The 27,690-nt window shown below is 40.5% G+C and overlaps 6 protein-coding genes across 12 annotated transcripts in view; 3 read left to right on the top strand and 3 right to left on the bottom strand.

Moving 5' to 3' along the window:
- The window catches only part of LOC109536235, a 19,723-nt gene extending 17,364 nt beyond the window's left edge, over positions 1-2,359 (top strand). The window contains exons 6-8 of the mRNA XM_048667280.1: positions 602-813; positions 868-999; positions 1,300-2,359. Of these exons, the coding sequence (XP_048523237.1) occupies positions 602-813; positions 868-999; positions 1,300-1,512 (557 nt within the window). The 3' untranslated portion in view covers positions 1,513-2,359. The remainder of the gene's footprint in view (positions 1-601; positions 814-867; positions 1,000-1,299) is intronic.
- Positions 2,360-2,473: 114 nt separating this feature from the next.
- Positions 2,474-8,570, bottom strand: LOC109536255 (bone morphogenetic protein receptor type-2). 2 transcript variants are annotated; one of them, XM_019902382.2, is made up of 11 exons: positions 8,419-8,570; positions 8,142-8,365; positions 7,669-7,942; positions 6,861-7,238; positions 6,349-6,807; positions 6,102-6,287; positions 5,857-5,990; positions 5,087-5,342; positions 4,151-4,504; positions 3,923-4,098; positions 2,474-3,867 (listed from the first exon to the last, which is right to left on the bottom strand). In XM_019902382.2, exons 3-11 carry the CDS (start codon positions 7,928-7,930, stop codon positions 3,616-3,618), a joined length of 2,457 nt encoding a protein of 818 aa, XP_019757941.2. In that variant the 5' UTR covers positions 7,931-7,942; positions 8,142-8,365; positions 8,419-8,570; the 3' UTR covers positions 2,474-3,615. The 2 variants fall into 2 exon arrangements, with proteins under 2 accessions (XP_019757941.2, XP_019757940.2); XM_019902381.2 differs by having other exon boundaries at positions 8,142-8,570.
- A 418-nt stretch (positions 8,571-8,988) lies between these two features.
- On the top strand, positions 8,989-10,746 carry LOC109536261 (methionine aminopeptidase 1D, mitochondrial). The gene is made up of 5 exons (XM_019902395.2): positions 8,989-9,217; positions 9,273-9,492; positions 9,546-9,737; positions 9,793-10,054; positions 10,105-10,746. Exons 1-5 carry the CDS (start codon positions 9,171-9,173, stop codon positions 10,299-10,301), a joined length of 918 nt encoding a protein of 305 aa, XP_019757954.2. The 5' UTR covers positions 8,989-9,170; the 3' UTR covers positions 10,302-10,746.
- A 1,533-nt stretch (positions 10,747-12,279) lies between these two features.
- Positions 12,280-23,493, bottom strand: LOC109536254 (paired amphipathic helix protein Sin3b). 4 transcript variants are annotated; one of them, XM_048667277.1, is made up of 13 exons: positions 23,125-23,493; positions 20,443-20,574; positions 18,240-19,291; positions 16,759-17,244; positions 15,965-16,697; positions 15,701-15,908; positions 15,470-15,642; positions 15,225-15,409; positions 14,795-15,171; positions 14,495-14,732; positions 14,119-14,295; positions 12,944-13,186; positions 12,280-12,860 (listed from the first exon to the last, which is right to left on the bottom strand). In XM_048667277.1, exons 3-13 carry the CDS (start codon positions 19,269-19,271, stop codon positions 12,615-12,617), a joined length of 4,098 nt encoding a protein of 1,365 aa, XP_048523234.1. In that variant the 5' UTR covers positions 19,272-19,291; positions 20,443-20,574; positions 23,125-23,493; the 3' UTR covers positions 12,280-12,614. The 4 variants fall into 4 exon arrangements, with proteins under 4 accessions (XP_048523234.1, XP_019757936.2, XP_019757938.2 ...); XM_019902377.2 differs by lacking the exon at positions 20,443-20,574 and having other exon boundaries at positions 23,125-23,488; XM_019902379.2 differs by lacking the exons at positions 20,443-20,574; positions 23,125-23,493 and adding an exon at positions 22,186-22,365.
- A 515-nt stretch (positions 23,494-24,008) lies between these two features.
- Positions 24,009-25,156, top strand: LOC109536264 (protein seele). The gene is made up of 3 exons (XM_019902397.2): positions 24,009-24,223; positions 24,285-24,610; positions 24,965-25,156. The coding sequence occupies exons 1-3, from the start codon at positions 24,121-24,123 to the stop codon at positions 25,106-25,108; spliced, it is 573 nt and encodes a 190-aa protein (XP_019757956.2). The 5' UTR covers positions 24,009-24,120; the 3' UTR covers positions 25,109-25,156.
- A 120-nt stretch (positions 25,157-25,276) lies between these two features.
- Positions 25,277-27,690, bottom strand: part of LOC109536257 (peroxisomal multifunctional enzyme type 2) — a 7,078-nt gene continuing 4,664 nt past the window's right edge. Inside the window, exons 1-3 of one of the 3 annotated variants that reach the window (XM_048667278.1) lie at positions 26,568-26,792; positions 25,993-26,184; positions 25,277-25,621 (exon numbers count right to left, since the gene is read on the bottom strand). In XM_048667278.1, the coding sequence (XP_048523235.1) occupies positions 25,410-25,621; positions 25,993-26,155 (375 nt within the window). In that variant the 5' untranslated portion in view covers positions 26,156-26,184; positions 26,568-26,792 and the 3' untranslated portion in view covers positions 25,277-25,409. Of the gene's footprint in view, positions 25,622-25,992; positions 26,185-26,502; positions 26,526-26,567; positions 26,793-27,690 lie in introns of those variants that run through there. The other 2 variants (XM_048667279.1, XM_019902384.2) reach the window with 2 other exon arrangements.

Here is a 27,690-nt window from a genome sequence, read left to right as displayed (position 1 = left end):
AAAATTGCACGTTTCTGTGCGTTATTCAAGACTTCAGTGCACAGTTCCTGTAATTCTCCAACTTGCCCCAATTGAGCAAACCAAAAAAAGTTTTGCGTTCAGGTGCGGTCCTGCTGCTGATGAAAAATGTAATCAATCGACGTAAAATAATATTCCTCTGACAATTGATACTACTAGTAGCCGTCACAGTCACGCATACATTTTCGGTTTTCGCGCATAAAATTCATGAATTTTTTCCTGTTTTTTTGCCTGAAAAAGCCCGTAAATTGATCAGTGAATTGGCCGCATAAAAACTATGTAAATATGGAAACGATTTCAAGCCGTGGCAGTAGTTTTAGTACGACTTTAGTGCGAACGATTTGGGACTTGACCAAGTACTTGAACTATGTTATTTTGAATGTGCATATGGTCATTTGTTGGCTTTTCAACGGCTCCATCAAAATGGTTCCTTATCATGAACCAGGTAATTTATAACTCCATAGTCACCACTCTTAATCCATAATGGTTCTGATCTTATGAGTGTTTTGTGCTTCTAAACCGTCCTTGATAAAAAATGAATTATTTGGGCCTAAATTCCACTGCTAAGCATGTTGATTTTCAGGTGAAAAAGACGGTCATTATTTCTTGAAAATCCTGGACGAGCAGAGTAACAGATTGTTGGCACTGGCCGACAGAGTGGACGACGATATTGAAAATCCCAATTTGTCCGAGGAAATTATCGGCAAATTAAGATCAGCATCCGGCAAGGCCAAGCTGCTGGTTTCGCAGAAGATACAACAATTCAAAGGGCTGTGTACTAATAATATTAACCAGGTACTGGAGATAATTGCTACTAAATGCCAAGATAAATACAATGAATGGTTTTAGTGTGCAGGAGAAGCATTCCCGACTACTAATCAAGACTTGCAAGGCTTTTGGGACATGGTCATGTTGCAAGTGGACCAGGTGGATAGGATTTTTGAAGATATAGACACATTGCGGCAGAATAATTGGATCGAGGTAAGATTTAAGGTTTGCAGATAAGCTACGCACCCAAATTTATCTCCAAAATAATCTCCCGATTATGAACACATTTCGATCGCTAAACACGGTTATATCAGGGGTTTACCGAAGAGATAAGCAAAGCAACTATCTAAAAAAAGTTCAGTTTTCCAGTCCAATAGAACAATTAAGTTCGCCAGTCATTTACAGGAAAACCCCATTTGGTGTAATTTGAAATACTCCTGGTGCCCAGTCGATTAAATTTAAAAAAAAAATTCTTATTTCTGTTGTATATTACAAAGAGAGAATCTATTGTAGGATACCACGACAAAAGAGGAAGTGAAAACGAACGGCGCTTCATCAAAACCACGCAAAATAGTATCAAAGCCGAAGATGAATGCAGCAGCTGAACAAGCGCGCAAAATGCGCGAAGAGCAGCGAAAAAAGATGATGGAGGATCGGCGAAAAGCGATGAAAGCTCAACAGTCTAGCCAGCCCAGTATAAAAATTTTCGTGCCGGAATCTAGCTGAAAATTGCCCAATTTTTACTTAAAGTAATAGAAATTTAAACGGTGTTATTGCTACCGCTTTGCACCCTCACCTAAGCAACATGAAATGACAAGTTTGAGGTTTGAAGACTTTTACAGCGCAAAACGTTACTTCGGCAGTTTTTTTTTAAATATTAATCAAGCCAAAACTAAATGTATTCAAACTTCATAGCATTCGACTATAATGTGACAAAAACTGATTATAAATATACATGCTGCGACATTATTTATTTCTAGACTATTGTTAATAATTGCCTACTTTAACGTATAACTTCATTATTTATTAACGTTAAGTTTGAGAGATGTAGTCGAGCGCCTGAAGTGATGGTTGCCGGACAATTATGCAATTCAGAGTTTTACCTATGATCGACTGAGACCCAGCAATGTTGATCACTTTGTGTTTTGTGCTATTGTGAATGCGGCAAAATGGTTGCGCTACAGGTGGATCGTCTGGCGGACGCACTCAAAAACGTTCCATTTCTATCGCAAGCATTTTTTCGAGAAAAAATTGTGATTTTTTAGGAATTTGTTTCAGATCTAATTTTACGAATAAAAGACTGAGATTTAAGTGAAAAGCTACGTTTACTACCGCTTTCTACTCAACCACAACAGCATACAATTACATTCCCAGTGCTTTTATAAACGACTGGAACTTTTTTAAATATATGTATACACACTCGGTAGCAATGCTATTGATTGAGATTACGGTTTGAACTTTTTTGTACTGTTCTTAGTTTATCAGCTGTTTTTTAAGGTGTTAATTGACGATTGGCAAATATGTTATTTGAGAATTAGGACACATTAACTGCAAAAATAAAGGATTTCTTTCAGATGCCAGTTTGATTCTACCTGATCCACTTGGGATTTCCAAACCCTTCGAACCAATCAGAAAAAAAGGCAAATGAACTGGCTTTCAAAGCACCGACAAATAAAAAACATGAATGTAAGTGTGTGACCATTGAAATTTCTAATTTAATATGTTTAATATACACAGTACACGTCGATTGGTACGCATGTCAATCACGCAAAATAAACATGTAAGCTTGTAACAACATGGGAAATAAGGCCATTTTTTTAAACGATTTGTATCACGCAACTTGCATTGCATTAAGAAACATCAAATCACTCAGCTCGTAAATCTAGTATAAAATCTAATTTACTCGGATGCTACCGCTAACTTAACAATTATACCATTCAGTTACAGGCCTTCTATGTAGGCAGCCACATCTCTAAATATCCTTAATATAATCGAAGCAAACGTAAATATATATATATTTATATTTATGTAAAAGATCTTGAACGTTTCGTGCCCTTTGTCGTCCTTTAAATCAGTGATGCAAATAAACTAGAAACTACTCGTTTTTTTGCATGTATCACAATACAATTTTACATCCAATGAGACAAGTAAGTCTGGCTTAGCCGACTAATTTTTTAATGGAATTTCGTCTAAAATAAATCACATCTATATCACATAGCATGGAACGGGAACAAACGATCCATTCGTATTAAGTACACAAAAAACAATTACTTAATAAGTAATCAAAAGACGACAAAAGGTTCCTGAAGTGACAATATCAACGATAAACTGCAATAAGTATAGACATCTTACGTATACATATCCTACCCTCCATTGCGAGTTGTTCGCTATGAAAATCGAAAGCAATATAATTTTCCGTCGGTATTCAGAAGTCGTTCAAATGTGAACGGCTTCCTCACACCTTCCGATCTTATGCTCCTTCGGTAGAACCTTTCCAATTAAAGCTTACATCGACACGTTCCTACTTTTCAAGAGTTTTCAATATTTCCCTGATTTTCGGCACGTATGAGTACATATCAGGACAAAAGAATTAAAATGGTAGAGGAAACTGTGCAAAACTATTAATTTCCATAATACAGTTGGCTAATAATTTCATATTTTAAATGTTTGCCAATGACGTATGTACATATATCATCAATTTCCAAATCCCGATCGCTACAGTAGGGAGTTCTAAGAATAGAAAACTCCCGGAATTTCACACAGAATCAACATAAAAAGCATGTTAAAAAACTTCTTTCGCATCTTTACGAGTCGGAAGACCAAACTGCACTAAAAACTACTTACGCTCGCACTGTTGTCCCCATTTATCTGAGTGTGGGTCAACAGGGCCGGAGGGTCCAGGTCCGGAGCGCTCCCCCACGAGCCCCTGCTCATCATGCGATCGTCATACAGGGAAAATCGGGCCGAATTTTCCGACGCCTTTCCTCTGGTTTTCCGCACGGAGGGCGGCACATCTCCCGGCGTTTTCACATGTTGCGAAGGGTCTTTCAGTCTTGATAGGTCAGTGGTGGAGGAAAAAACCTGGAATTGCCCCATTTTTTAACACCACAGCCGGGACCAGTTAAAGTGGGATTACCTCTGAAAACTGTTCCAACGACCGCTGCCGTGACAAGCTGTTCTTTCGGCCCACAATCTGCGTAACTCCACTGTTATTGGAGAACTCCTGGGGTTTGGCAATGGAAAGGCCCAAAGTGCAGGGCCGTTTTACCTCAGGCTCTCCCAACAGGGCCGTCGTCACTCCCGAATTGCCCCCTACAAGACCCGGCCTTATTTATCAGCTTTGCTTGTTTGGCCTCCTCCTTACCCGAACTGTTGACGATTTTGCTTTTGAGCCTCACTTGCGTCTGTTTCTGGCTGTTGCGACTATCCGCAGACTTGTTCGCATGAAGCAGCTTCTTGAAGCTGCTCCACTTGAACCGCTTTCTTTGGGTTTGGCTCACTGCAGCCGGCTGGGGGATGTTTTGCTGCTTCGGCAGCCCGTACACAGCGTTTTGCACATACGGAATGGGGGCAGCTCGATTGTTCATTTGGTAGTTCAAAAACTCGTTGGTCAGCAGAATTTGGCTTTCAGACGAAGTACAATGCTTTGAAGACTTGTCGATTAGAAGACTATCACTGGAGCCGGACAGGAGGTTTCGCTCCAAACACGGATTTCTACCTGCAATGAACAATCAACCGATTTATAAGTTGTACGTTAAGTTTTTCCAACCCTGTGCCGGCAACTATTTTTTTTCTAGTTCTAGAAATGTCTTAGTTCTGATCTGAATGGCCATTTGCGTAAAAAACTCCGTTGGAAAACGCAAACGGCTTTTTTCCGGCAACCTGAAAGTGTATCAAACACAAACACAATCTTGAAACTGTTTTACTGCCAGTTAATTTGCAACTAAATCATAAAATCCTAATTTAATCGCCATAAACTTCGTAGTAAAAATGTGCACTTGCTTTAAAAAATGTCCAACTTCCAATGCAGGGCAAGTACCAACTTCAAATTCGCACACCCTATGGAAGAAGGTGAGGCCGCAAACCCCTGAAAGTTTCACACTAATCGCAGAAAATTATGATTTTTGTCCACCGTGTGGATGATGGTCCAAAAATGAACATTAAAAATTACTAACATCTCATGCAGAGCAAGAAGCCACTTCAAAATTGCACACCGTGCAGAAGACGCTCGAGGCTCTAAACCCTGGAAAGTTTCTCTAATCCATGGGTCAAAAATTCGTAAAAACAATTTTTTTCCTACCTTGATGAGGCTGTAGGGGCAGGACACAAGCGGCCAGCTGATTCGAGTTTTTGCAATATTCTTCAGTTGATGGTGATAGCAGGGTATCAACAGTGCCAACCGATGCATCAATCGGATTATCATGTAAGTGATTATTATTAATCAAAGGTGTAGGACTGGCAGGCGGATGCATTGGATGTAAGGCGCGACCCTTCATGTTGGGCAAATCCAGAAATCGCTCCACCACGCAAAGGGCGGTCAAACGAGCATCAGCGTCCTGAAAATGGTAGAATCCAAAAAGTGATCAAATATTTGAAAATAAATTCAATGTGCTCGAGTTTTGCAAATAATTGTGCGATAGCAGCTGTAAAAGTGCGTATAACCCAGATAACAGATGTTTACACACTTTTTGAACTAACTTTAGATAACGAATTTGCCATTATCTGTCTAGACGCTTTTCGCATTTAAAAAAATCGGTTTTTGATATGCCTGACTGTTGCTTTTGCACCAGAAAACGGATACCTGGACCATGTAATGCACATTAAGTATTAGGAAGTAAGAAATTCTTCACTGCATTTTTAAAAGTAACTAGAATTCAGTTCAAACTACTGGAAATTTGCTAAAAAAAGTGTTAATTAATCGTTGACAGTGCTAGTTTACTCCACTAAATGGTTTATGTTGAATAAAGGCGCATTACCAAGGATTAATCAAAACTAGACTAGAACATTTCACAACTTTTCAATGGCTGGAAAAGAATTGAATTTTCAATCATATCAGAATCGATAAATTACCTGATCCCAACACTCTTCGGCGGTTTCAGTCAGAGCCCTTGCAGCAGCCGAGTCCTTCCATGACGGTGGCCAAGCTGGTCTCATTTTTCGTCGAGTCACCAAATTTTGCATCTGTTCCAAAGTGGGATTTTCCCCTGAAACCCATTTTCAATTCAATAAACTCCTTTTGGATGCAGCAAGAAACATACATAGTTTAATGTAAATCAATTCTGAGCACTAAACATCAGTTGGATTTAAAAACTTACCAGTTTCCTTAAAGAACGGCTGTAAATAGGGTTGTGGCTCTGCGCTTTGTAGGTCCAAGCATCTGGAGCCAATTTCCCACAAGACCAAACCGAATGCATAAATATCGGTTTGCTTAAGAGCACTTTCGCAGTCGCAAAGATTCACTGCCCCTTCCAGCACCTCGGGGGACATGTATCTGAGAGTACCTGCAGGCAAAATCAATTAAATTAGCAAATTTTCGAATTAAATCGATTAAAAACGCCTTACCAGCTTCACTGAGAGCCTTGCTCTCGGCGCTTCTCGGAATAATCGCCAATCCCAGATCGCAAATGCAACAGGAAAGGTCGCTTCTGACCAGAATGTTTTTGGTGTTCAAGTCGCGATGGCTGACGCAAGGTTTGCCAATATCGCTGTGCAAATGGGCAAGGCCTTTGGCTATGCTGAGGCACATTTTGCCAAGCGTTGGCAGATCCATAACGTTCCGCTTCAAGTAGTCCTGCAGGCTTTGTTGCTCGATGCTCAAGAGTAAGGCGAATTCTGGATGGCCGATCACGCGGCAATATTCTCCGCCTCCGTAGCATTTCAGGATGTTGGGATCATCGCCCACTGCTTTGTAAATTTCGTATTCGTTGAAGAAACAATTCCTGTAATGGCCTGGGAATATCTTCACGGCCACTTCTTGGTCCTCGATAATTCCGCGCCACACTGACCCATACTTCCCTTGACCTGAAGAACTGCATTAGCCCCCAATGGACTGAAAATTCCCGAATGCAACTTACCAATAATATCAATCAGCTTCAACTTTTCCAGGCTGTAGTCTGGCGGTGGGATCATGGGATGTCCATACTCCAAGTCGCTCTTCTGCGGCACTCTTCTCCAGAAAAGATAGATAACAACTATCATGATGGCAACAAACGCCAGAAAGCCTATTCCGATAGCCGTCCATATAACCAAGGGCAGACTTGGGTCGTCATCGAAGCTTTTCGTTGAGTTCTGAAGAGGCCCTTCTGAAGGCACATAGGCATCAGTAAAGTTCAAATTGCACATGTTCTCAGAACAGCAACAAAACTTCGTGTTGTTTCGAGCTGGAGGTGGCGGATTGTCTGTGAGACAAGCGGATCTGAAGCACTCGTTTTTGCCTGGGTGTGCCCAACATCCTAAACAAAAATCCACAGAATTTCTCATAAATGATGAGTGTGTGCAATATTCTCATCAGAAGTGCTAAATGGTGGTAATTTGCCTCGAATTTCCTCACTTCTTTAGTGCTCGTATTTGTCTCTAAAGTTCAGTGAGCTTTAAACAAACAGTGACTAAAACTGATCCAACACCCATATGGAGCCCTTGAAAAACATACTGTTCTTGATTGAAAGCAAACAAGTGTTTTTTGCTGCGACATCTGGTTTGATGTGCTCTTATAATTAAACAGCTACTTCCAAACATCTTAATAGCGCCTGATAAGAATAACACCACTTAGCATATGACTTCTCGAGTGAATCTGCACTTGAAGCACTTGAGATGAGTTGGCGTCATAAAAAGTGCATATGAACCAGCCAATTCGCTAGAGGCATTTAGATGTGAACCGCTTACCTTGTCCCATAATAACAGAGCGATTTTGAGCATCCTGTTGCCACAAAGTGTAGCAGTAGCTGTTGTCGTAACACTTCCTGGAGTTTTCCGTGACAACGGCCTCATCTTCCTCCAAGTCTTCTAGCGTGTTTTCTTCAGTCACGTGTTCAATAGTGCCTTTGTAATACGCACAAGTAATGTAATCTTGGGAATTATCGGCGGCTCGTACAGATAGCAAATGACTGATGAACAGTAAACAGCAGAATCTTGTTAGTTCAGCCATTGCGATTGATTCCTAGAAATAAATAGGAGCAGATTAAGGGTTGAGCTCTGAGTATTTGGCTATCGGACAAATTTAGCTGACTATAAACTGAGCAAATTAAAGAGCTGCTCTATTTTGTTTGTTTCATGAGACAATGTAAACTTAGACCCTGTTTTGACGCGAATGCTTTATAAATACACAATCATTCAAGCGACTGCAAATAAATACTTGCCAATGTTCACCACACAGGGCTTCACTGAAGTCAATCGAACATTTTCTTTCAATTTAACACCGCCGAATTAGGCGTAATTTTTCTCTTTATAAGAGTAGAGAGACCGAAAACAACAACCACATTGAAGAAGTGCGATCTTTTCGAACTGCACGAACTGGATGCTTGCTGTTTCGACTTCTCAAAACGCGTCGAGCGTCGATGTGCCGCCAGACAGTCGCCAGTTGCTACAAAACGAGTAGAGGCCGATTACTTAAAAAAAAATGGGTACAAAATCTACTCTAACGCTTTGTTGTGTAATACGAGCTGTCACTGTCATCACAGTCAATGGTCATTGCTCAATCTCGGGGTGGTGCGATTAACCCTTATGGGGCTGGAGGTCATTTTGGCAACACTGTGTTGCGAGGCTTGCCTTGGAAAGGATTGGAAAAATGGTTTTAGTGGACCGAATCCTATAAAAACAAAAATTAGAAGTTCTTCAATTTTACTCGTTTTACTAAGTTGCGATGGAAAAGTGCGATTTTAGAAGGAAAATTTGGATCGCAGCACTTTCTTCCACTATTGCTTAATAATAGCTAAAACAGTTTATGAACGTTTGACGCTATTATTTTAGTGGTGCATCTGGTTGGCCTCTGGAGGACACATTTACCTTAAAAGAGTTGTTCATTTTCAAACTCAGGAACCTAGCTGCTTACAGACAGTTCACCCTTTTAGGTTGCCAAACGGCTTCCCATTTTTTACCAGATGCCATTTCCATCAGTTAATTTCAATCTTTTCGTCTCGGTTCGTAGTCATAATTTGCTGCAGAAAAGTAAATCGTGACAACCCCGGAATATTTAGATCAGACGTCAATTACCTAACCTAGAGGATCAGATGTCAGTTGGCTCTGTTTATTTTGGTTTTGGTACTTTAATGGAATTTCGTCTCATGAATGAATTGAGTATGAATCAAGAAATTATTCACTTCACCATGTCTTAGATGGACGGCATTGAATTCTCTACTAAATAAATCAAAAAGATATCCGAACAAACCATGCGATTCAACAACTTTGTCAGGCAATTATTCTTCTCCAAAAAAAGGTAAGTTTTTCCATTCGATAACTCACCAAACGAGTCACAATAAGGCATTTTTCAGCAAACCAAACTTTGGGAAGTATGCCATTGTTCAGCCAGGAAAAGTGTCTGCAAGGAAAACTGTTCCTGAGCACATCGCAAAGCCCAGTTACTACAAAACTGGGCAACCGCTCGAAAACATACTGCATGTCGAGGTGAAAAATGAGGAACAAATTGGGAAAATGCGAAAATCTTGCACTCTAGCGGCAACTATTCTAGAACGAACAGGGGAATGTATCAAAGTAGGTTTATTAGCAATCAATCGAAAGATCGATGAACTACAAGAATATTTGAGGTGGGACAAACCACGGATGAGATTGATGCAATAGTTCACAATTTGTGTATAAAAGCTGGCGCTTACCCTTCACCATTAAACTACCGCAACTTTCCAAAGTCGGTGTGCACTTCAGTGAATAACGTGGCCTGCCATGGTATTCCTGATGATAGACCTTTGGAGGACGGCGATATAATCAATGTGGACATTACTGTAAGCTTTAGGTGAATCAAACAGCTTCAGTTGAAGATGTTTGTAAAAATCGCAGGTTTTCCTCAATGGTTATCACGGCGACTGTTCGAAGACTTTCCTGGTTGGAGATGTAGATGAAGAAGGCAGAAGATTGGTAGCAGCCGCAGAAGCATGCTTGCAAGATGCAGTCAGCCTCTGTAAGCCGGGAAAGCCTTTTCGGGACATTGGCGGTATTATTGAAGAAACTGCGGCAGCATTCAGCTTTAAAGTGATTCCGGCTTTTTTGGGCCACGGAATTGGGCATTACTTCCACGGACCACCTGAAATATTCCATTTCCGTTAGTAAAAGAGTTTAAACTTTGACGAATTTTGCCGTGGTTTGCTTTAGGAAACGATTATCCGGGGAAGATGGAAGCTGGCATGACATTTACCATTGAGCCGATCTTAACACAGGGCGAAGAGCTGATAGATATTCTAGAAGATGATTGGACTGCGACTACAGCGGATAACGCTCGTACCGCCCAATGCGAACACACGGTCTTAATTACGCGCTCTGGGGTGGAAATCTTGACGCTCCCCTGTTAGTCGGGTACATAAGCGAAAATAAAAGGCAAACTTGTTTGTAAATATTTTCATTTTTTATATAAATGGCATGTACTATGTACAGTAATAAAAATTTGTGTACATACTGACCCACCCTGTAAAATTATTTGTACACCTTTCAGTGGGTCTAGATGCGAAAATAACCAAATCCTTCATTCCTCATTTTCTATATAACATCAAATATTGACGACACTTTCTGGGTATAAAATGGAATGTTTTATACTTTCAAGAGGGCTTAATTATTGCATCGCTTTGGTTATTTTCCCACTTTTGCGGCTGATTTACAAGTTGCACTATGCATACCTTTACAAACTCTAATAGAAAAATATACCTATATTATATAATAAATTTTTATTTCCTTTTGAATTGCCGCTGGTTTTACGAAAGTATGAATATACAACTAGGGAAGCACGCTCCATTTAAACAACACAAAAATATCCCAAATAATAAATAGACTAAAACAAAACGTAACTAAGAAAAAATATATACATTCTATCAAAAAGCAGTCCGATATTCTAGAAGAATTTAAAACTAGGGTTGTCACATACCGCATAGTTCACCTGGGCAAAAATCAACAGCATCAAGACGGAAAATAAGTTAATAAGGCATTGTAAACTAAAGCCAAACGAAACAAACCGGGTTTGTATCACATAAAAATTTAAAACACATGGAATTGAATTAACCATCGAATTAAAAAAACTTTCCACCTGAAAGCGTTCCGGCCGCCTTCAAGCTGGATCAACTCTAAAAATCCATTACATAAAAATATTTATGTACAAAACAATTGTCTTTGCTCTTAATTGTATAACAGAAAGTATCACCGGAGGATTGCAGTAATAAATAGAAAAAAATCCGTTGAAATGCTTGTGCGATCGAATAACCAATGTAAAATGCGAAATTTATATAATTTTACCAAACTACGCTAACCAACTTGCATATGACCATTTTCACAAATGAACTGCTCGACAAAATCAACGTTACACTGAGAAATTTGGATCAACTATGATTGCTGCGAGCGATTTCAATTCGGTTTAAAGCGATATTTAGTGCAATTTTTTTATTAGTTGGTGTTTTGGAAAACATTGGGCTTGCGATAGATTTTCTACAGTGCAACAATGCAAAATTGGTAATGCTCCACAGACAAAAAAAAACGTTTTTTGTCAAATGGAAAATGGCCGAAAAATTAAAAAACCCTTTTGAGCTTTATCTTTAAACTTTTGATGTTGATATTTAAAACCCTTTTTTGTCCAACTCCATGACGAACTTTTAAGTTTTTCATTTGCCGCATTGTAGAAAATTCCTCTGAAATGTTTATTAAAACACTGATTAACAATAAAAAGTGGGGCTCAATAGCGCTTTAAACAGAAACCAAATCGCTTGAAGCAATCAGAATTTATCCACTTCCAAATTTATGGTAAATTTAGGCGTGAACGAATATTTTGTTGAGCAGTTTACTTCAAGCATCTGGTTATAGACATTGATCACAGTGATTGTATGGATGTTTATCATTTGTTCAACTTAAGCTCGATATTACAGTTCATTGTCTATAAGTTTTAAAAGTAGTAAAAGTTTGATGAAAAAACGTTTTACGTAAAAATGCCTTTACAATAAAAGAAAAACATTTACCCAACTTAAACTGGTCCTTTTTTAATACTTTCCTTAGTGATTGCTTGTTGGATTTTTCATGCAAGACACAATTGAGGAAATGGCCAGGGTAGGAAGAACGCAGTTTGAATACTGAACAATCCCGCTCAATTTCAGTGATAAAAACGTCCCAAAAAGTAACTGTTGTAAGACCAGTAGAATGTTATTATAAATAGTGAACCTTTTTCCCTTTTTGAAAAAGGAAATTCCATGTTTCCTCAAGTTTGCTTCAAAAGCTACATCGGAATTGATTTAAAGAACAAAAATCTCTAGTAAACCTTGTTAGTATTTATACATTTGATAACAACACAATTGCTAATTGGGATGAAATTTATTGTAATACACTTTAAGAAACAAAGTTAAAAAATACATTCTACCAGTTTCAACAGTGAACACCTCGAAAGCAATGAGGAGATCGACTTGGAAACACTAATACGTAACTTTCAGGAACTGCAATTTGCATTTTAGCACTCTTGAAGTTAACAAAATCAACGGATAAAACACATAAACCGCTCAGGCGGCACTGTACTGAAAACTTTGCAACAAATGCATCAATATCGGGCATTTGTACTCGTGCAAAATTCTCAGAAACGGCCGCAAAACTAAAAACAACTACGAATTGAACATAGCCGAAGAAACAACTCGCCGTTTCTACGTCGCACTAGCGCTTTCACTAACCAACCGATCTACACGATATCGGTTATAGGGCACGTAAGGAGTCCGTCGAAGATCATTGTCTGCTAACACACGCGTTCGATTCGGAACAACTCCTTCACTGCGGCCCATCAGCCAGTCTGTACACTGTTTTGACTGAGCGTCCGTAACATTGGCGCTGGCCCACTTTTTCAACCAACTTCGGAACTTCGTCGATTTGAATTTCGTCACTTTTGGATGGGACTGAAACAAACATGCGTTAACACTGAATGGAAACCAGCGAAAGACCGACAACGTTTAGCGGTAAATAATCAATCCAAACAAACCTGTCTGGCTTTGAAGAAGGCACATTTTTTGTACATATAGCAATTCTTTCCGAAACTGTAGCCCATTTTAGAGTCGGGCATATTTAGCTTGCATTCCTGTTCGTCATTGATCTGGTAGCCGTGATGGACCGTCTCGTTTCTCTCCGGGGCGCGTTCATTGAGTTTTCGCTCGAGAGCTTCGAAAATGTCCATTTTCTCAACATTTTCTGCTCTTGAACTTGAATGATTCGCCTCTCTTTGGTTCTAAACAGACAAATGCAATGGTTACTTTCGGCTAAGGCTATTGACAAAATTCCAAGTCCTTAATCCGGTTTTAAACCCATGAATTTTTTGGCGACTTTCAGCTTTTATTCTAGTCCCGCTCGGGTCTATCTTTTATCAATCTCTGAAAAATCACTCTTGTATCCATTTCCACTATAATTTGGCGTAGAAATGGAGTCATATGTCTTTAATAAACGAGCTGAATTTCCGGGTTGAAACCCCGACTTTTTTTTCTTTCGACACTGATTCTGAAGACAGTCTTTAGACACCAAAATCTACTGTGATCGGATAAACGACTTATTTTTCAGATTGTTAAAAGTTCGGCGGCGGCATAAATAAAAACTGAAAGTAGTGAAAGCAAAATTCGTTGCTTCAAAAGTTGCTCGAGCAGCGCCTTTTTGYYCCAACTTTTTTCAATTTTTGAAACAACTGAAAAATCAGTGTTTTATTCGATTGGACTATATTCGGGCGCATAAAAAAAGTCATATGTCGACGCTTGGTCTAAATTTTAACAGCCTCTGTATAAGCAATAAACAACAAAAATGTTGTCCGCTAACAAATTTTGCCATTTTCGCGCTTCACTTAAGCCCGTGTCCCATGCATCCGTTTGTACGATGATACGATAGTACGAAAGTGTTTCTATTGGTTGGAGATCTGTCAATTCGTCCTCCGTTCGTAAGACGGCGAACGAATTGACAGATCTCCAACCAATAGAAACACTTTCGTACTATCGTATCATCGTACAAACGGATGCATGGGACACGGGCTTTACACCAACTTTGTCAACTCCTGAAAACTGAAGGAGTGAACCGATTTAGCCAAACTTTGGCAAGCAGAAATAGTGACGCGTTCTTAGCGGACAAATGAAAAGCCCCAATGATTTATTGGCTGAGGTTCGTGGTGATTTTGCGTACCTGTAGATTTTCCCTCTGACCATCGTCGTCATCGACAGAGCTACTTCTCGGCTTTCTATTAGCGGATAAGTACTGTTTCGACGATTGGAGATTCCTAGTCAAATATACCGGCGACCTCGGTTTGATGCCGTCAACGTGCGTTATATCAGCATAACACTCTTTGTAACTGTTCCATTTCTGATAATACGAAAAACACTCATGAGAAACAGTGCATTACAAAATTCAATGGTTTTGCCCACTGAAATCGCGCCAGAACAAATGAAAATAAAGACAGCGCACACACGTATGGGACGCTTGCATCTTTAAGATCCCGCCCGTTGGGAACAAAACACAAAGCTAATAATCCATCTCTCGTAAAATTAGACGGGCTACTCACATTTGCCTCGTCCAATTTCTTTGAATCTTCCGGTTCTGTGTCAAGCAACTCAATAGAAATCCTACAGTCACATTTGTAGATGTATATTTTGAAGCAGTTTTCCTCTTGGACCACTTTTTCGGCCGCCCTCTGGTACGCCTGTTCACTGTGTACTCTTTTGTACGCGGTGGCACAAGGACCTCCGGCGGCACCACGCTTATGCTCTTTTAAATATAATTCTGTACAACCTAACGCGGTTCTGAAAAACCAAAACCGTAAATTATCCATTGATTTTTTGCAATATTAATATAAACGACCTACTTTTCGGTTATGCAATGCTGAAGTTGCCGAACAGCATATGATACAACTTTGTCCAGAGTGAAAGCAATGTAGGCATGAATGCCAAACATCTCCCTCAATGTGTCTTCGTATGTGTTCGCTTCCATGTTTCCATCGAGGAGATTCTTGACCATATCGAGAAAAGCCGGATAATAGTCTTCAAACTCTATCTGAGGCTTAGGTTTCAACCTCAGCGCTATGGCAGTGCTGTCTTTCCGGTTTTCTCCATTGCGGCGTTCGTCCTGTGCTAGCCGAACCGCTCGTTCGTAAATGCGCAACAGACGCTCGCACAAGATGGCATGCAGTCTTAGGAAAATGTACCAGTTGTTGTTGGCCATGAACAGCGTGTACGCTTCATCCTATTCAGGAAACAGTTTAGTGGTAATGAAGCTAATACGGCAAACTGACTTACAGGAATCGAAGTTTGGGCGTGAAGTGGCGTTTTCAGGTCCTCATCTTTCACTTCTGGCTCGGATTTCCCATCTGGGATGTCTCTTTCTGTGCTAGGCCCTGGCACAGCACCGTCATCTTTATTCTTTGCGTCTTTACTATCGCTATTTTTTGGAGAACTACTGCGGCTGCGTTTTTCATCCTCCTCTGGAAATCACGCAAACATCCTCATGATAAAACGTAATTTCCTTTTCAACCACTGCTTACCGTCATCTTCACGCTCGTCATCGCTAAAAGGCTGCCGCGTGTGGAAGAACAAATCCGGAATGAATTGCCTGAGGAGTTGCTTGATTTTTCGCTTTTCGCCCTTCTGAATGCCCGTCTGTCGTTTGACGTGATGCACTAATAAATTGGCTGCATCGTCCAGAATACCTTTATCACTGCAACAGAAGTTACCGAGTTGAAAAGTTTGTTATTTCTTCAATTGAGCAGTCTTACCGGTAGGCAATAACCAGATGGGGCCCGTACATGGGCTCAGCGCCCTCCTCGTTCTGTTCATGCCTTTCATCGAAGATGGTTTCGATCTCGTTGAACAAGCTTTTGGTTCTGATGGCTTTGACATCCGTTTGCTTAAAGTTAATACCCATATGGTCCAAGCTCTTCAAGTAGTACTTCTCGTTTTGCTCACGCCATATTTTATTGAATCCTAGAGAAAGTGAAAATAACTACCCGGTGGAAACATTACGCTTAGGTTTTACTTGCCTTTTTGCGCCTCTCTCCATTCATCCTCCTTGATTTTCAGTCGCTTAAGGACTACGGTAACCGCAACAACAGGGTTCTTCTTTAAACCCTCGATTATTTCAGCAGATTTATCCCCGTATATTCGCCTGAGTGCTCTCTGATGCAATGTGGGCGAATTGCCGCCGAGACAATCGTCCAATTTAAACTTGGCAATTTCATCTGGCCCCATCCTGTTTAGTTTTTTATTAACCGCTTCAAGCACCCTTATTGTTGAAGCGTTAGTCTCTATAACAACATCTAGCTCAAACCTTTCGTCCTCACACCGGTACATGTATTCTTCATACTGCGTTTTTCGAGAACTCACAAAGGTGCTGTCCTCAGACCATGTGGGGAATGACACCCACTGATCGTTCAGCACCTCCTTGCATAATTGCGTCCTGCCGGAACATTTCTGTCCCTCTTGAGCTTTCGGTATGACACAGTAACTTGCTCCTAAGCGTTTGGCAGTGGCCAGGTCTATTTCGAGTATATGATCGCCCTGAGGACGTTCAGATCTTGTAACATTATAGGGAATGGGCTCGTTCTCGTTTTGCCCCATGAACTCTCTGAACCATCTGAGCAGCTCGGGAAATTTGCCCAGAAATGGTGTGATCACTTGCAATAGTTCACTTTTTGAGAGAATTTCCTGATTGAATAGGATCAGGCAGCGCAGGAAATTGTTGTAGACTTCTGACGATCTTAAAGCCTTTCGCACCTGCAAGATAAAACCGTGAAACGTTGCTGTTGGGTTCCGAATAATTGGGGCAACCACTGACCTTATCGAAGAATGCATAGTCATTTAAGGTCCCATACTTTCCTGCTTCGCTTAAACTAACATCGCGGTAAGCGGGAGAAATTTTTTGCTTCTTAGGGGACGGCGCATCCCTCTGGTGGAAGTTCGAGTAGGGCGACGATCTCTTCATTGATACTGATTGATGGCTCGTCTTGTGCGAAATATGACGATCGGGCATGTGATCCCGATGATACGGTTTCAAAGATTTCTTGCTATTGGAGTTGGAATGCTCGGAAACAGGGGCCTGGTTAATATGACTAGTCGCATCAGGCAAAAACTGCCCAAACTCGGTGAGTAAGTCACTCTGGTTCTCAAACAATTTGGCAACTTGACTATAAACTTCTTGCTCGGTTAGAGGTTTTCCCGGAGGCGTCACATTCGCCTCCTTCATCACCCGCTGCTCCCTTTGATACGTGTGCAGTATTTCCAAGAACCGCTTGTATTTCTCTGGTTCGTCTTGAAAACGATTCTGCGAATATGAAAAAAACTTACATATTGGAGTATAAATCGGCACTAAAACTGCACGTATTGGAATCAAGAACATTTTTTTTAATTGCTGGTCGAACGTGCTTAGTTATATAAATCAAAGTTGCTTAGTACCAAATAGTTTATTGCAGTTACTTAGTTAAATTCATTGTAGTTGCAGTATACAGGGAGTTTCTGACGCACCTAGTAGAATTACTTAAACGGAGAAATTTCTGACTGGAGCTGCCACAGCTCCGGCAGTTCTCGCCCGGAATCCAAAAGATATTGAAAAATTACAAACTTGTACAGGGAAACGAATTGAACTTTTTGTCACGTGGAGTTTTAGGGTTGTCGCTGTTTTCAGTTCCTTATGGAACTTTTTTCGCGTACCTTGTAAAGCAGTGCAGTTATTCAAATCCTCACTTATTCAGAGAGGGCCATTCGTAACATGTTTAAATGATAAAGTTTCAACAGAAAATACTGCAGAAATAAGAGTGTCTACCACTTATGAATGGACGAATTGGACGAAGTCCAACTGAGTTTCCTTTGGGGGATTGGAATAAAAGCACATTTTTTCGGTTTACAACCGAGAATCAGTTGATGATCTTCAACAAAGGATCACAAATGATTACGGGTCATTTGGTTTGAGCAGAATCTGTATTGCCATGGGAAGAAAACCGGTATCGCACCGAAGCTTATTTTTTGCCTAAAATATTTAAAAAATCCATGAGTTTGTGCCAAAAACGTCCAATAAAATCAAAAAAAAATAAGTTTCACGTACTAGCAACACATTGAGTGTGAATAAGTCTACTTTTTAGTTCGGTGTTAAAGCCACCAACATGGTGGCATGTGATTATAAATTATATAAGAAACTACAATGCGTTTGTTGACCTTGGGTCGATCGAACAGTGGTTTTCCAACAAGGTGGCAAAATTCAGAAAAATGGACAAATTAAGATTGGGCACTAAAACGAAAAAGTGTGGTAAAGAGGACACGCACCTTGATTTTATTGACATAGTTGATAGCGTGGTTGAATTCAACGGGCTGATTCTGTGGTGCGTCGGTGTTTCCCTGCAGAGCATGAGTGACTGCTGCTTGAGCAGCTGATAGAGACAAGCCGTAATTAGTAGCAGTTGCTATTCCATAGCCGGAACTAGAATGATGAACTACCGTTGGGGGCGGGAGAGAAGGTTGGAGCGGCGCCGCTGAAATATGTTGTTGAGGTACCGGCTGAGGAGGCTGATGGGGCTGCGGCGCCAATGGAATTGACTGTTGAGGAGGAGGAGGTGGCGGAGGCGGTGGCTGACTCACCGGCTGACTTGGAGTGGCCGACATATTGATGCGGCCACTCCCCGTTAAAATCATCGCTGACTTTTGCTGGTCAGACGATATGGTACCAGTCGGGTTTGGCACACTGACCGAAACGGAAAAAGCGTACCCGCCCTGATCACTTCTTTGCACTTCGATTTTGTACCCTGGCGGGAGGAAGGTGTTGAAGCCGACAATCAGGTCCGGGAAACCTTTAAATAAATTGGAAACACGTTCGATAACACCAGGCGTATCAATGTTTTGAGTCTTGAATTCTTTCATAATGTCCAGAAAGTCATTGTACACTTGTGGCTTGGAGCCAAACTTGAACTTAACGAGGTCAAGATAGGACAGTGCGTCTTCCACTTTGAGACGTTGAAAACTGCCTGGAGATTGTTGTTGCTGGACTGGGTCTTGGAGATTCGCGCTGGGCGATGACGATCCAGTCGTCCGCATCGCATTGTGGCTGGTAGCTGACAAAGGCATGGCTTGCGGCTTAGCGCCCGCATGAGGTGCTGCTGCAACCGGCATCGTGCTGTAGCTGACCTGCGCTTGCGGTTGCGTATACAGTCCAGATTGCATACCCTCACTCAACACTTTCACAGTACCACTGGCGAAAGCTAAGGCGGGTGCTGCATTTGGTAGAGTCGTTCGATACAGGGACCCCGACAGGGGCGGTCCATTTCCTTCCTTAGAGGGATCATCCACTCGTAAGCGTTTCATCTCAAATTACCCTCAGATGGCTGAAACAACAAACAGAGAGATATACAGTGATCAGAAATAGCGTCGTTTCCAGGCTAGGGGAACTTACGTACGGGAGAACAGTTTTTAAACGCATCAATAAAATCAATTTGTTTTTCAATAAATAAAAAACCACTTTGTGTGACTTGGCCAGTTTCCTAGTTGGGTTCTCCAAAACTTAAAATCTACGAGTTTTGCCTTGCAAATCCATGACCAATAAAATGTAACTCACTCTGCCTAATCGAACCATCGTGCATGTTAAAAGAAAAGTTTCATGTTCTTGATCAAGCGACGCAATTAAGACAGCTGATGAAACCCAAACAGCGTGATTCATCCAAAACCGCAATATTCATGAAAGCAGCCGACCAATTTCCGGGACCGTATAATTTATTGAAGACACCAAGCTGAATTAATGGGTGGCCCGAAGGACCTTCATAACAAAGAACTAGTTTCAGCAAAGGTAACACATACTAAGTACCTGGACTTGATCCCGACAAGAATAAACCCGCAGTTCCTTGCCTTCAAATAACGATTTTTTTAATGAAAATATCATTGAATTTGAAGAGAAGCTGTTATTCTTCTAACCAACCCAAACTAACGGCAAGCTTCTATTCTTGACAAATAACAGCATCTCCTAGAGGTGCTAAATTTCGAGGGTTTTTAGGACAATGGGGGGTCTATTTATTTAGCACCTTGTTGGGAAAAAATCGGTGTGATCGGGAATCCACTGTATTTTGGCATATTTACAATCTACCAATTTGCTAAGTGTTTTTCTATTGAGGCAACTGAGACAGACAAAGTTCAGGACCTTCACAAGGAAAACCGAGTATGACATTTAATGCAAAAGTTGACAGTTCTGCAGGCTAACCACGCTAAGAAATAACATTTAAAAATGTTGACAAATTTAGTGAAGAAAAGTGGCGATACATTTTATAACCAACTTTCGGGTTATTCGTTAGGAATTTGCTCTTGACGTTTTGCTGGCACCCAAGGCTACCATCTTCAGACGTTTGTCTGCTTTGGCGGCAAACTCACCTACAACGTCAACAGCAAATTCCCATCAACAACCGCCTAATCATCAATTCTGTAAAAGTTTTAACGGGATTTTTGACTTTGGGCTTGCCTTTAATGCGTAACGTAATTCGAAACTGACCTAAAACCATTTTGCCTTGCTGATATTTTCAGCGGTGAAGGTGTCAAGTTGGAACATAGCATCACATAGTTCATCGTGCATCTCGTTGAGAGTCATATGTGTGTAAGTGAGATAACCGATGCTAGCTACGTTCTGGAATGAGAATTTTTATTTAATACAAATGGATTCTTGATTGAGCTTCAAGGCAAAATTTTTATTAATTGGTTTCTTAGGATGGTTATCTTGCAGAACTGACATATTTTACATAAAATGTCATAATCCCATTCTTTATTATCATTATTGTCGCTTTGAAACAGAAAGAGTGCAACAAACGCCATCTCAAGCATGTGTTTTATATAAAACTTTGCCACTGAATGCAACTGAAATATTTCAACTTTTGCGGCTTAGTCGCGTCTCTCTAGATACCTGAATTTTTCATTTATTACCGAGAGTATGGAATCAACGAAGTATTACCGATGCAAAAATGAAAGTCGAGCAAACCAAGTTAGAAAAACTAGCCCAGAATCCAGCATTGGCCGAATTACATCGATCTTTTGATATTTTGAGTAAGATCTCGTTTATGGTTGATTAGTTTCGAACGCAATTGACTTGGGAGTTAAGACTGTAAAGCTCGAAGCAGCAGGCATTTTGACTAATAAAAAGCGGAGAGTAAAGGCGCAATAAGCCCACCTATTTGGGAGAACTTTATCGATTTATTGCCGCCTTATCGCTAGTGATAACAACTAGCGGACGAGCGAAACAGAATTAATATCACACCACGACATTTTAATTTGTTTACACCTGAAACAGCTATCATGAGGCCGGATTACGCAATACGGTCGTCGCCGTTTCGATCAATGTTTGTTATTGTTGCTGTTGAACAGCGTGCTCCTGCAGGGAAAAGGTTTCAACTTTCCATTTTTTCCAAGGTAATGGAAGCGCTTTCCCAGAATACGCCCGCCCAAAGAAATCAGTGTGCCTTGTTTACTTTCGCACTATTATTAGACCACTGGTAAGCCAAGAGAGAAGACGCAGTTTCTTGATCTAATGCGTCATAGCTCAGACACTCATAACTGATGAACACACACATGGAAAATGCTTAAAAAGGATTGAGAAAGTAAAACGGTTGCAATGGAATGCTTCAAGCTGCAGCTGATGAGGACCGACACGCCCACTTTGCTGGCACATAAACAAAACCGGTAGCTCGAGACCTGCCATGCCCTATTTGAACCCTTTCCGTTGCCCCATTCGGAGTGCGATTGTGATTGGGAACAAAGAAACTCGGAAATGCGATAAAACTTCTATTATTTTTCAGCCCGATTTTGATCGAAAACCTCAACATAAAGTATTTATAAATTATCCCGCTTTACTGCGCAGACACTCGACACTTTATTGGCAACAAGAGCGTGGAAATATGCTGGATTGCGCAATCCCAAATAGCAGCATTTGAAAACAACAAAGCAGCCCTAACAGAAATGCCCATGACTAGAAGAACCAGTGGTCAAGGTGGACAAAGCGAATTAATTGAACGAGTTAAAGAATGGAGGAGAAAGCTGTTGATTTCCTGCTGAAGGCATATGTTGCTGTTACCAAACAGATCAGCTGGCTGAGGGCAAGTTTACAGTGCATTTAAGGCCCAGAATGGCCGAGAAAAACCCACAATTTTGTACGAAAAGTCGCTAAATTGCAGGCTGCGAGTGGTCTGGATGAGACTTAATTAAATAAATAATAAAACAAAGAGCAATTTCTCTGCTAAGAACTTACGCAACGATTTGAATGCGCGGTGTCATGTGCCAGTCAAATGATACGTCCATCCCGATGAAAGTGTTGGCAATTTCATTATATGGTAAAAGTTAAAAAATACGCTAACCGAACTTGAAATCATTTCGCTTGGCGACTAAATTCAGGAGGTCGACCGAAACGAGATCTCGGGATTTAACTCCGCAGCCAGGTACGCAAATAGACGGCAACGCCGACAATGTCTCGGCGTTGTCAGTTGCCGACGACAAAGATAAAAATAGCAATTCCCAGCTGGACGTAATTATGTGGCCGATTGTGACGGCAACGCCGTGAAGATAAATTGGCTCCCGCGAGCACCACAACGAGCTCCCGATTGGTGCACAGTGGAATCGATAGGGAGAAGTAGAAGGGCAGGGAACCGGACGTATGAGCAACGTTGCCAGAATCGTGCTGCAACTCCATGTCGTTATGGGCGATTATCGCTTGGCATTAAGCTTTGTCATCAGTAAACAAATACACAATGTTACATGAATTTCCCATACCCCAGGAGCGATTTTAATTCGGTCAGAATTATTCTGTTAACGTTAGACCACGCAGAAAATGGGCTTAGGGAGCAGAAAAGCCTACAATTATCGCATCGCGTGTTACAACAAGGATTTACGCGGTTGCCAGGTCAAGTGCCGCAACATCAGGAACAACAAAACAGGAATTATCTTGATTCGAAAATAAAAACCACGAATGTTTTAAGGCCTAAATCGGTAATAGTGATGGTTGCATTCCGGAGACGCCTTCACCTCGAAACTATAATGCTAATTTTGGAACAAGCATTCACGCAAGGTGGACGCATTGTTCATGAAAATAAACCCAACTTTCTATCAAATTTCTCGAGGCACATGAGAATGAACAGCTAATAATGTTAGGGAGTGAGTGAATCGACGAGTTTCCACCAAATAAGCCACTTACCTTACAGGAGCCCCCTCTCTGATAAACTGATGCGATTTATTCTTGCACACAAACACTTCGCCGTTCGAAGAACAGCTTTTTAAACGATTTTCCACAATTTGCGGCGTTTTTACCGATTTTATCAAAGAAAAAGTTTGACACATTCTGTCGACAACCTCCCACAACGATGACCGATTGACGACTGGCTGCTTGAAGCGCTTGGAAATCTTGGAAGCTTGTTTGGGCGAATCCACTTTATTGGAACGGCAAAGTCAGGTAGGAATTTTACTCTTACTAGTCCAAATTTTCACTCCCGCCTAACCCGATTGTGGTCTCACGTAGCATTTTTCGCAAGAGAACACAAATTCCTGCACTAAAACTTCGTAATGATCGAGAAATTTCATAAAATTACTTGACATTGAATGACTACTGCCCTCACTAGTGGAACCGTCCTTACAAATTACGGATGCACCCTGCTTTTCCGATACCACGCCAGAGGCGCTACGGAGAAAAAAATATGAAAGTGCGCGCCAAAATTGCTCCTGATTGTTGGATCGAAGTTTTCCTGCTGATTAGAAACACTCTTCTCACAAAGTGCATATTTGCATTCAGTGAATCGCCAATCATCGGAATTTCTTTTAGAAACGGCTTAAGGCTCTCTTAAACAGTTCCCAAAAGTGAATTTATCTGAAAATCATCGGCTTTTGAAAACCTTCATTAACAACCAGCGGCCATTTGCAACAAAAACCCGATAAAATAACCTTCGGTTTCCGGGCACAGTAATTATCAGAGATAATTATTCGGGTTGTTTTACACCTGGACTATACCCGTCCTTGTCCCACACGCACGTCGCATGGCGTAAATCAAAGGATAGCCGCCATGAAGCAATTGGTGTTGTCCTGATAAGGCCAACCAATAGAAACCTCGAAACGTGTCAACATTAACATGACGTTTCCATTCGAAAATCCTCACTAAAAAGGGGTTTTATTTTGTTTTAGTGCTCGCTTCCATTTGAAAATGTTTTCTCAACTCTTTCTAGTAGTTTTAGTGTTTTTTTACGCCAGTGCCCAAGACGTGGTCCAAGATGTTAAGCTTGACAACAAAGAAGTCCGGTGTTTAGGTAAGTTAACCTCTAAGATTCCTCAAAACTCAATTTTCCAGCGGTTCCTCCACTATTGCAGTATGTGAGGCAACAATCCGAGAACTAACCGAGGCAGTCAAGCACAGTGATAAGTCTCAGACTGTAAAAATCGGCGGACATCGGCTGGACTCACAAGGAAACTACAACGACCCCAGGACTGTTCCAGCAGCCCAATCCGAGATATTTCTGTCAGAGCTAATGGAACAGATTTGCAATAAAATGGACGATTATGTTAGAGGCCTGTGGAAGTCCAACGGAACGCTAACCATCCTGAAAATGGTCTCCGCTACGGGCCAAATGAATCCTCACATGAGTGAAGTGGAGTTCGTCCAAGATGATGACTTGAACAAGAGTCTCAAATATTACGTAAGTTTGGCCCCCTTTCAGATGGGGCACCAGCTAATTATCTAACTTAAATACTTCAAGCTAATGCGAATTGCTTAGCCAGGGGATTAAGATAAATGATTTATTGGGTGATAACATTGAAAAACGGTGAAAACCAAATTTGGTAAAAAAAACTCAATCACACAAGGTTCCTAATTGGGGCCGTTGCGAAGCCTTTCAGTCAGGAAATTAACTTGGCACTTCTGGTGTTTCACTCTGTTTTCATTGTTTAGCAGCAAATATTTATTCTTGTTTAGTTCTTAACGTTGAAATTCAAGTTTCTCAAGCAAAAGCAATAATTTATTGCGCGTAATACCGAACAATCTTTGATTGCAGTGCGAAACAATCATAGAGGAATTCGAGGAAAATATCATTAAATACTACCAAAAACGGGAGGAAAATATCGAAACAAAATTCTGTATTGATGAATCCTACATATGCCCTGTGAAAAAGACCAAATTGCCTTCAAAAGAACTGTGATTGTACATTGAATAAGCAAATCATTATATTAATAAATAATTTATGATATCGACTATTTCTTATGTACAATATTACCTTTATGTGTATGGCGACAATGCCAGTGATGCATCGGTTTAAGTGTGAGCACTTTAATCATTAGCTTCCAGGGAAAAATTTAAACAAAACACATAATTAAAATATCTGTAATAAACCAACCTTTAACAAAGTTTTATACACAATAATCACCCCTTAACAACAAATACCTATTGCGATAAAAATACAAAATCATGGAATAAAGTAAGTAGAAACGTGTGAAGCAACTTTACAGCTTGGCGTTGGTTTTGAGCAAAGGAGCCAACTTTTGCGCCAGCATTATATTTCCGGTAATTTTCAGTTTTCCTTTCATAAATGCTTGCTGGGGCTGAAGTTTACCTTCGGCTAATAGTAGGAAATCGTCATCGGAAATGGTTAGGGTGGTACTGGGCTTTCCTTCAGGTGCACCTTGGTATACTTTGGCGTTTTTAAGGTCCATAGCTATAATAATTTTAGCAGGTATAAGTTTACATTAGGAGTAAATTGCTTGCGTTGGGTTTAGGGCAATTTTTCCCGATCATTTCATAAACTGCTTGAAGTTTTGTGCACAGTTTGGAGACATTTATTATCTTATCCCTAGTACAGATAAGTCACCCCTACATAAACCCTCTAAAGTCCGCGGTTTAAGAGAAAAATGATAGTGTATGAAAACAATGCTTTTTGCAAAATCTTTATGAAGGCTTCCAATCGATTTCTGGCCCATTTTGGGTTTCCAAATCAAAGAATCTCGCTTCTCTATTTAGCTCAAACGGTTTCGAAAATATCGCAATAAAACCACCCTCAGGTTCAACCATTGGGGTAAATTTACTTACTCCATTGTTTGGCTTCTTTTCCATCCTTAGTGATTTTGTATAGGAACAAACCGCCTACACTTTTGGCCTTGTTTGGATCTGCTTTTACTTGATCGGAAATGAACTCGAAAATGGCATCACTCCTGAGGGCAGCGCCCGACTCTTTATTAGCTGCGGCTGGCATTTTGACCGACTTCAAGTCTACGTAGGCTCCTAGAACAAGAACCAGTTTATTAATATTTCAGTTAAATTGATTTCCCCTATACAATGCTTCTTGCTATCTATTTTGAGTCTATTAATTTGCGCTTTATTATCAATTCATGTATAAAGGTCTTGACCACTCTAACCGATAAAGTCTACGATGTAAGTGTTTGTTAGGCGAGTTAAGATCTAGACGAAAAGATTTCATTAGACTGAAGTATTGGCTAATTAATCCTATGCATCAAGACTGTGTAAGGGAATTTTTAGTTATTTAATGGAATTAAACCTGCAGACTAGAACAAGCTGGGGAACATGTTGAATCTTCCATACCCTAATCTGTTTAACATCCGCTTATCTCCACATGTGTAATACTTTCGTAATAAAACCTTATTTACCTGAAATCGCGAACTACACCTAGGGCGACCAAGGCTTCAACTGAGTTATTACTAGGTGGTTTAAAGTGCCTACTAATACGAACAAAACCGAGATTAGATAGTCTCTAGATTGTTGTTATTTTAGCAAAAATTACAACAATCAAAACGTTAAACTTATCGAGACATGCACTTGAATCGGAGTGTGACTTGCTGTGAACATTGACCCACAGTCGAGCTGTAAATTGCGAAAAAAATTATTAAGTCATGTTGCCACGGGTGTCCTTTCTCCATATAAAGCGGTGAATTGCAGCTTTACCGAGTTAACACACTTAGCTCGGCATAAAGAAAGGTTTGGAAGTTCGGTGGAAAGCAGATGCGAGAAATCGGGTTTAATGGGCAAAATAGCTTTTTTTGGTTCAATTTTTTACTGTTCGGCAACAATGTTTGCGCCCATTTAATGCGCATTTTACATATCAAGAAGATCAATAGCGGTGTTAGCTACCAGGGACTAGCAGAAAGTAACTGTAAGCGGTTTGAATTCCATTCGTCAGCCTTCGACATGATTAGGTAACTTGCCGTTAAATTGCTAAGCTGATGTCATTTTTCGCAGGAAAACACATTTTAACGAGCTTTCAGATGGATTGAAATCCTGCCATCGACTATTCTCGCAAAATCAGTGACTCTTGTTATCAAACTCCATTTTTCGAACTACATAATTAAACACTTGTTTATTACAAGAATTCATCCATCGTCTTTTCGACCTTCAAATCATCATAACTTCCAACCGATTGCAATGTTCCGATGCGCCATTATTACAGGAAATCATGCGCTTTTCAGCAAATTTCTAAATTTCCAAATCTGTTAACAGAAAAAGTTAAGCAGAAAACTTCTAGACAAAAAAAACTTTTTCCCAAAAATATGGGTTTGCGACCTTAAATCCAGAAAGAAAACATTGGTGATATTTTTCTTGTCGCCTTGAAACTCTTACAACTTTCAAGTTGCTAAACCGATTTCAATGTCCCTAAAGGTGATTTTTGAACTAATTGAATTAATTATATTTTGAATTTCCCACTAATTTTCTGAAGTATCGCAATATTTGATAGTTTGACGTCCAGTTGTCAAACTGGCAAACTGTCAATTGTGA

This window comes from Dendroctonus ponderosae, unplaced genomic scaffold (assembly GCF_020466585.1).
Source record: "Dendroctonus ponderosae isolate FM_Combo_2020 unplaced genomic scaffold, Dpon_F_20191213v2 Dpon_F_20191213_6, whole genome shotgun sequence".
Lineage (NCBI taxonomy): Eukaryota > Metazoa > Arthropoda > Insecta > Coleoptera > Curculionidae > Dendroctonus > Dendroctonus ponderosae.
This window is presented reverse-complemented; position numbering and strand designations above follow the sequence as displayed.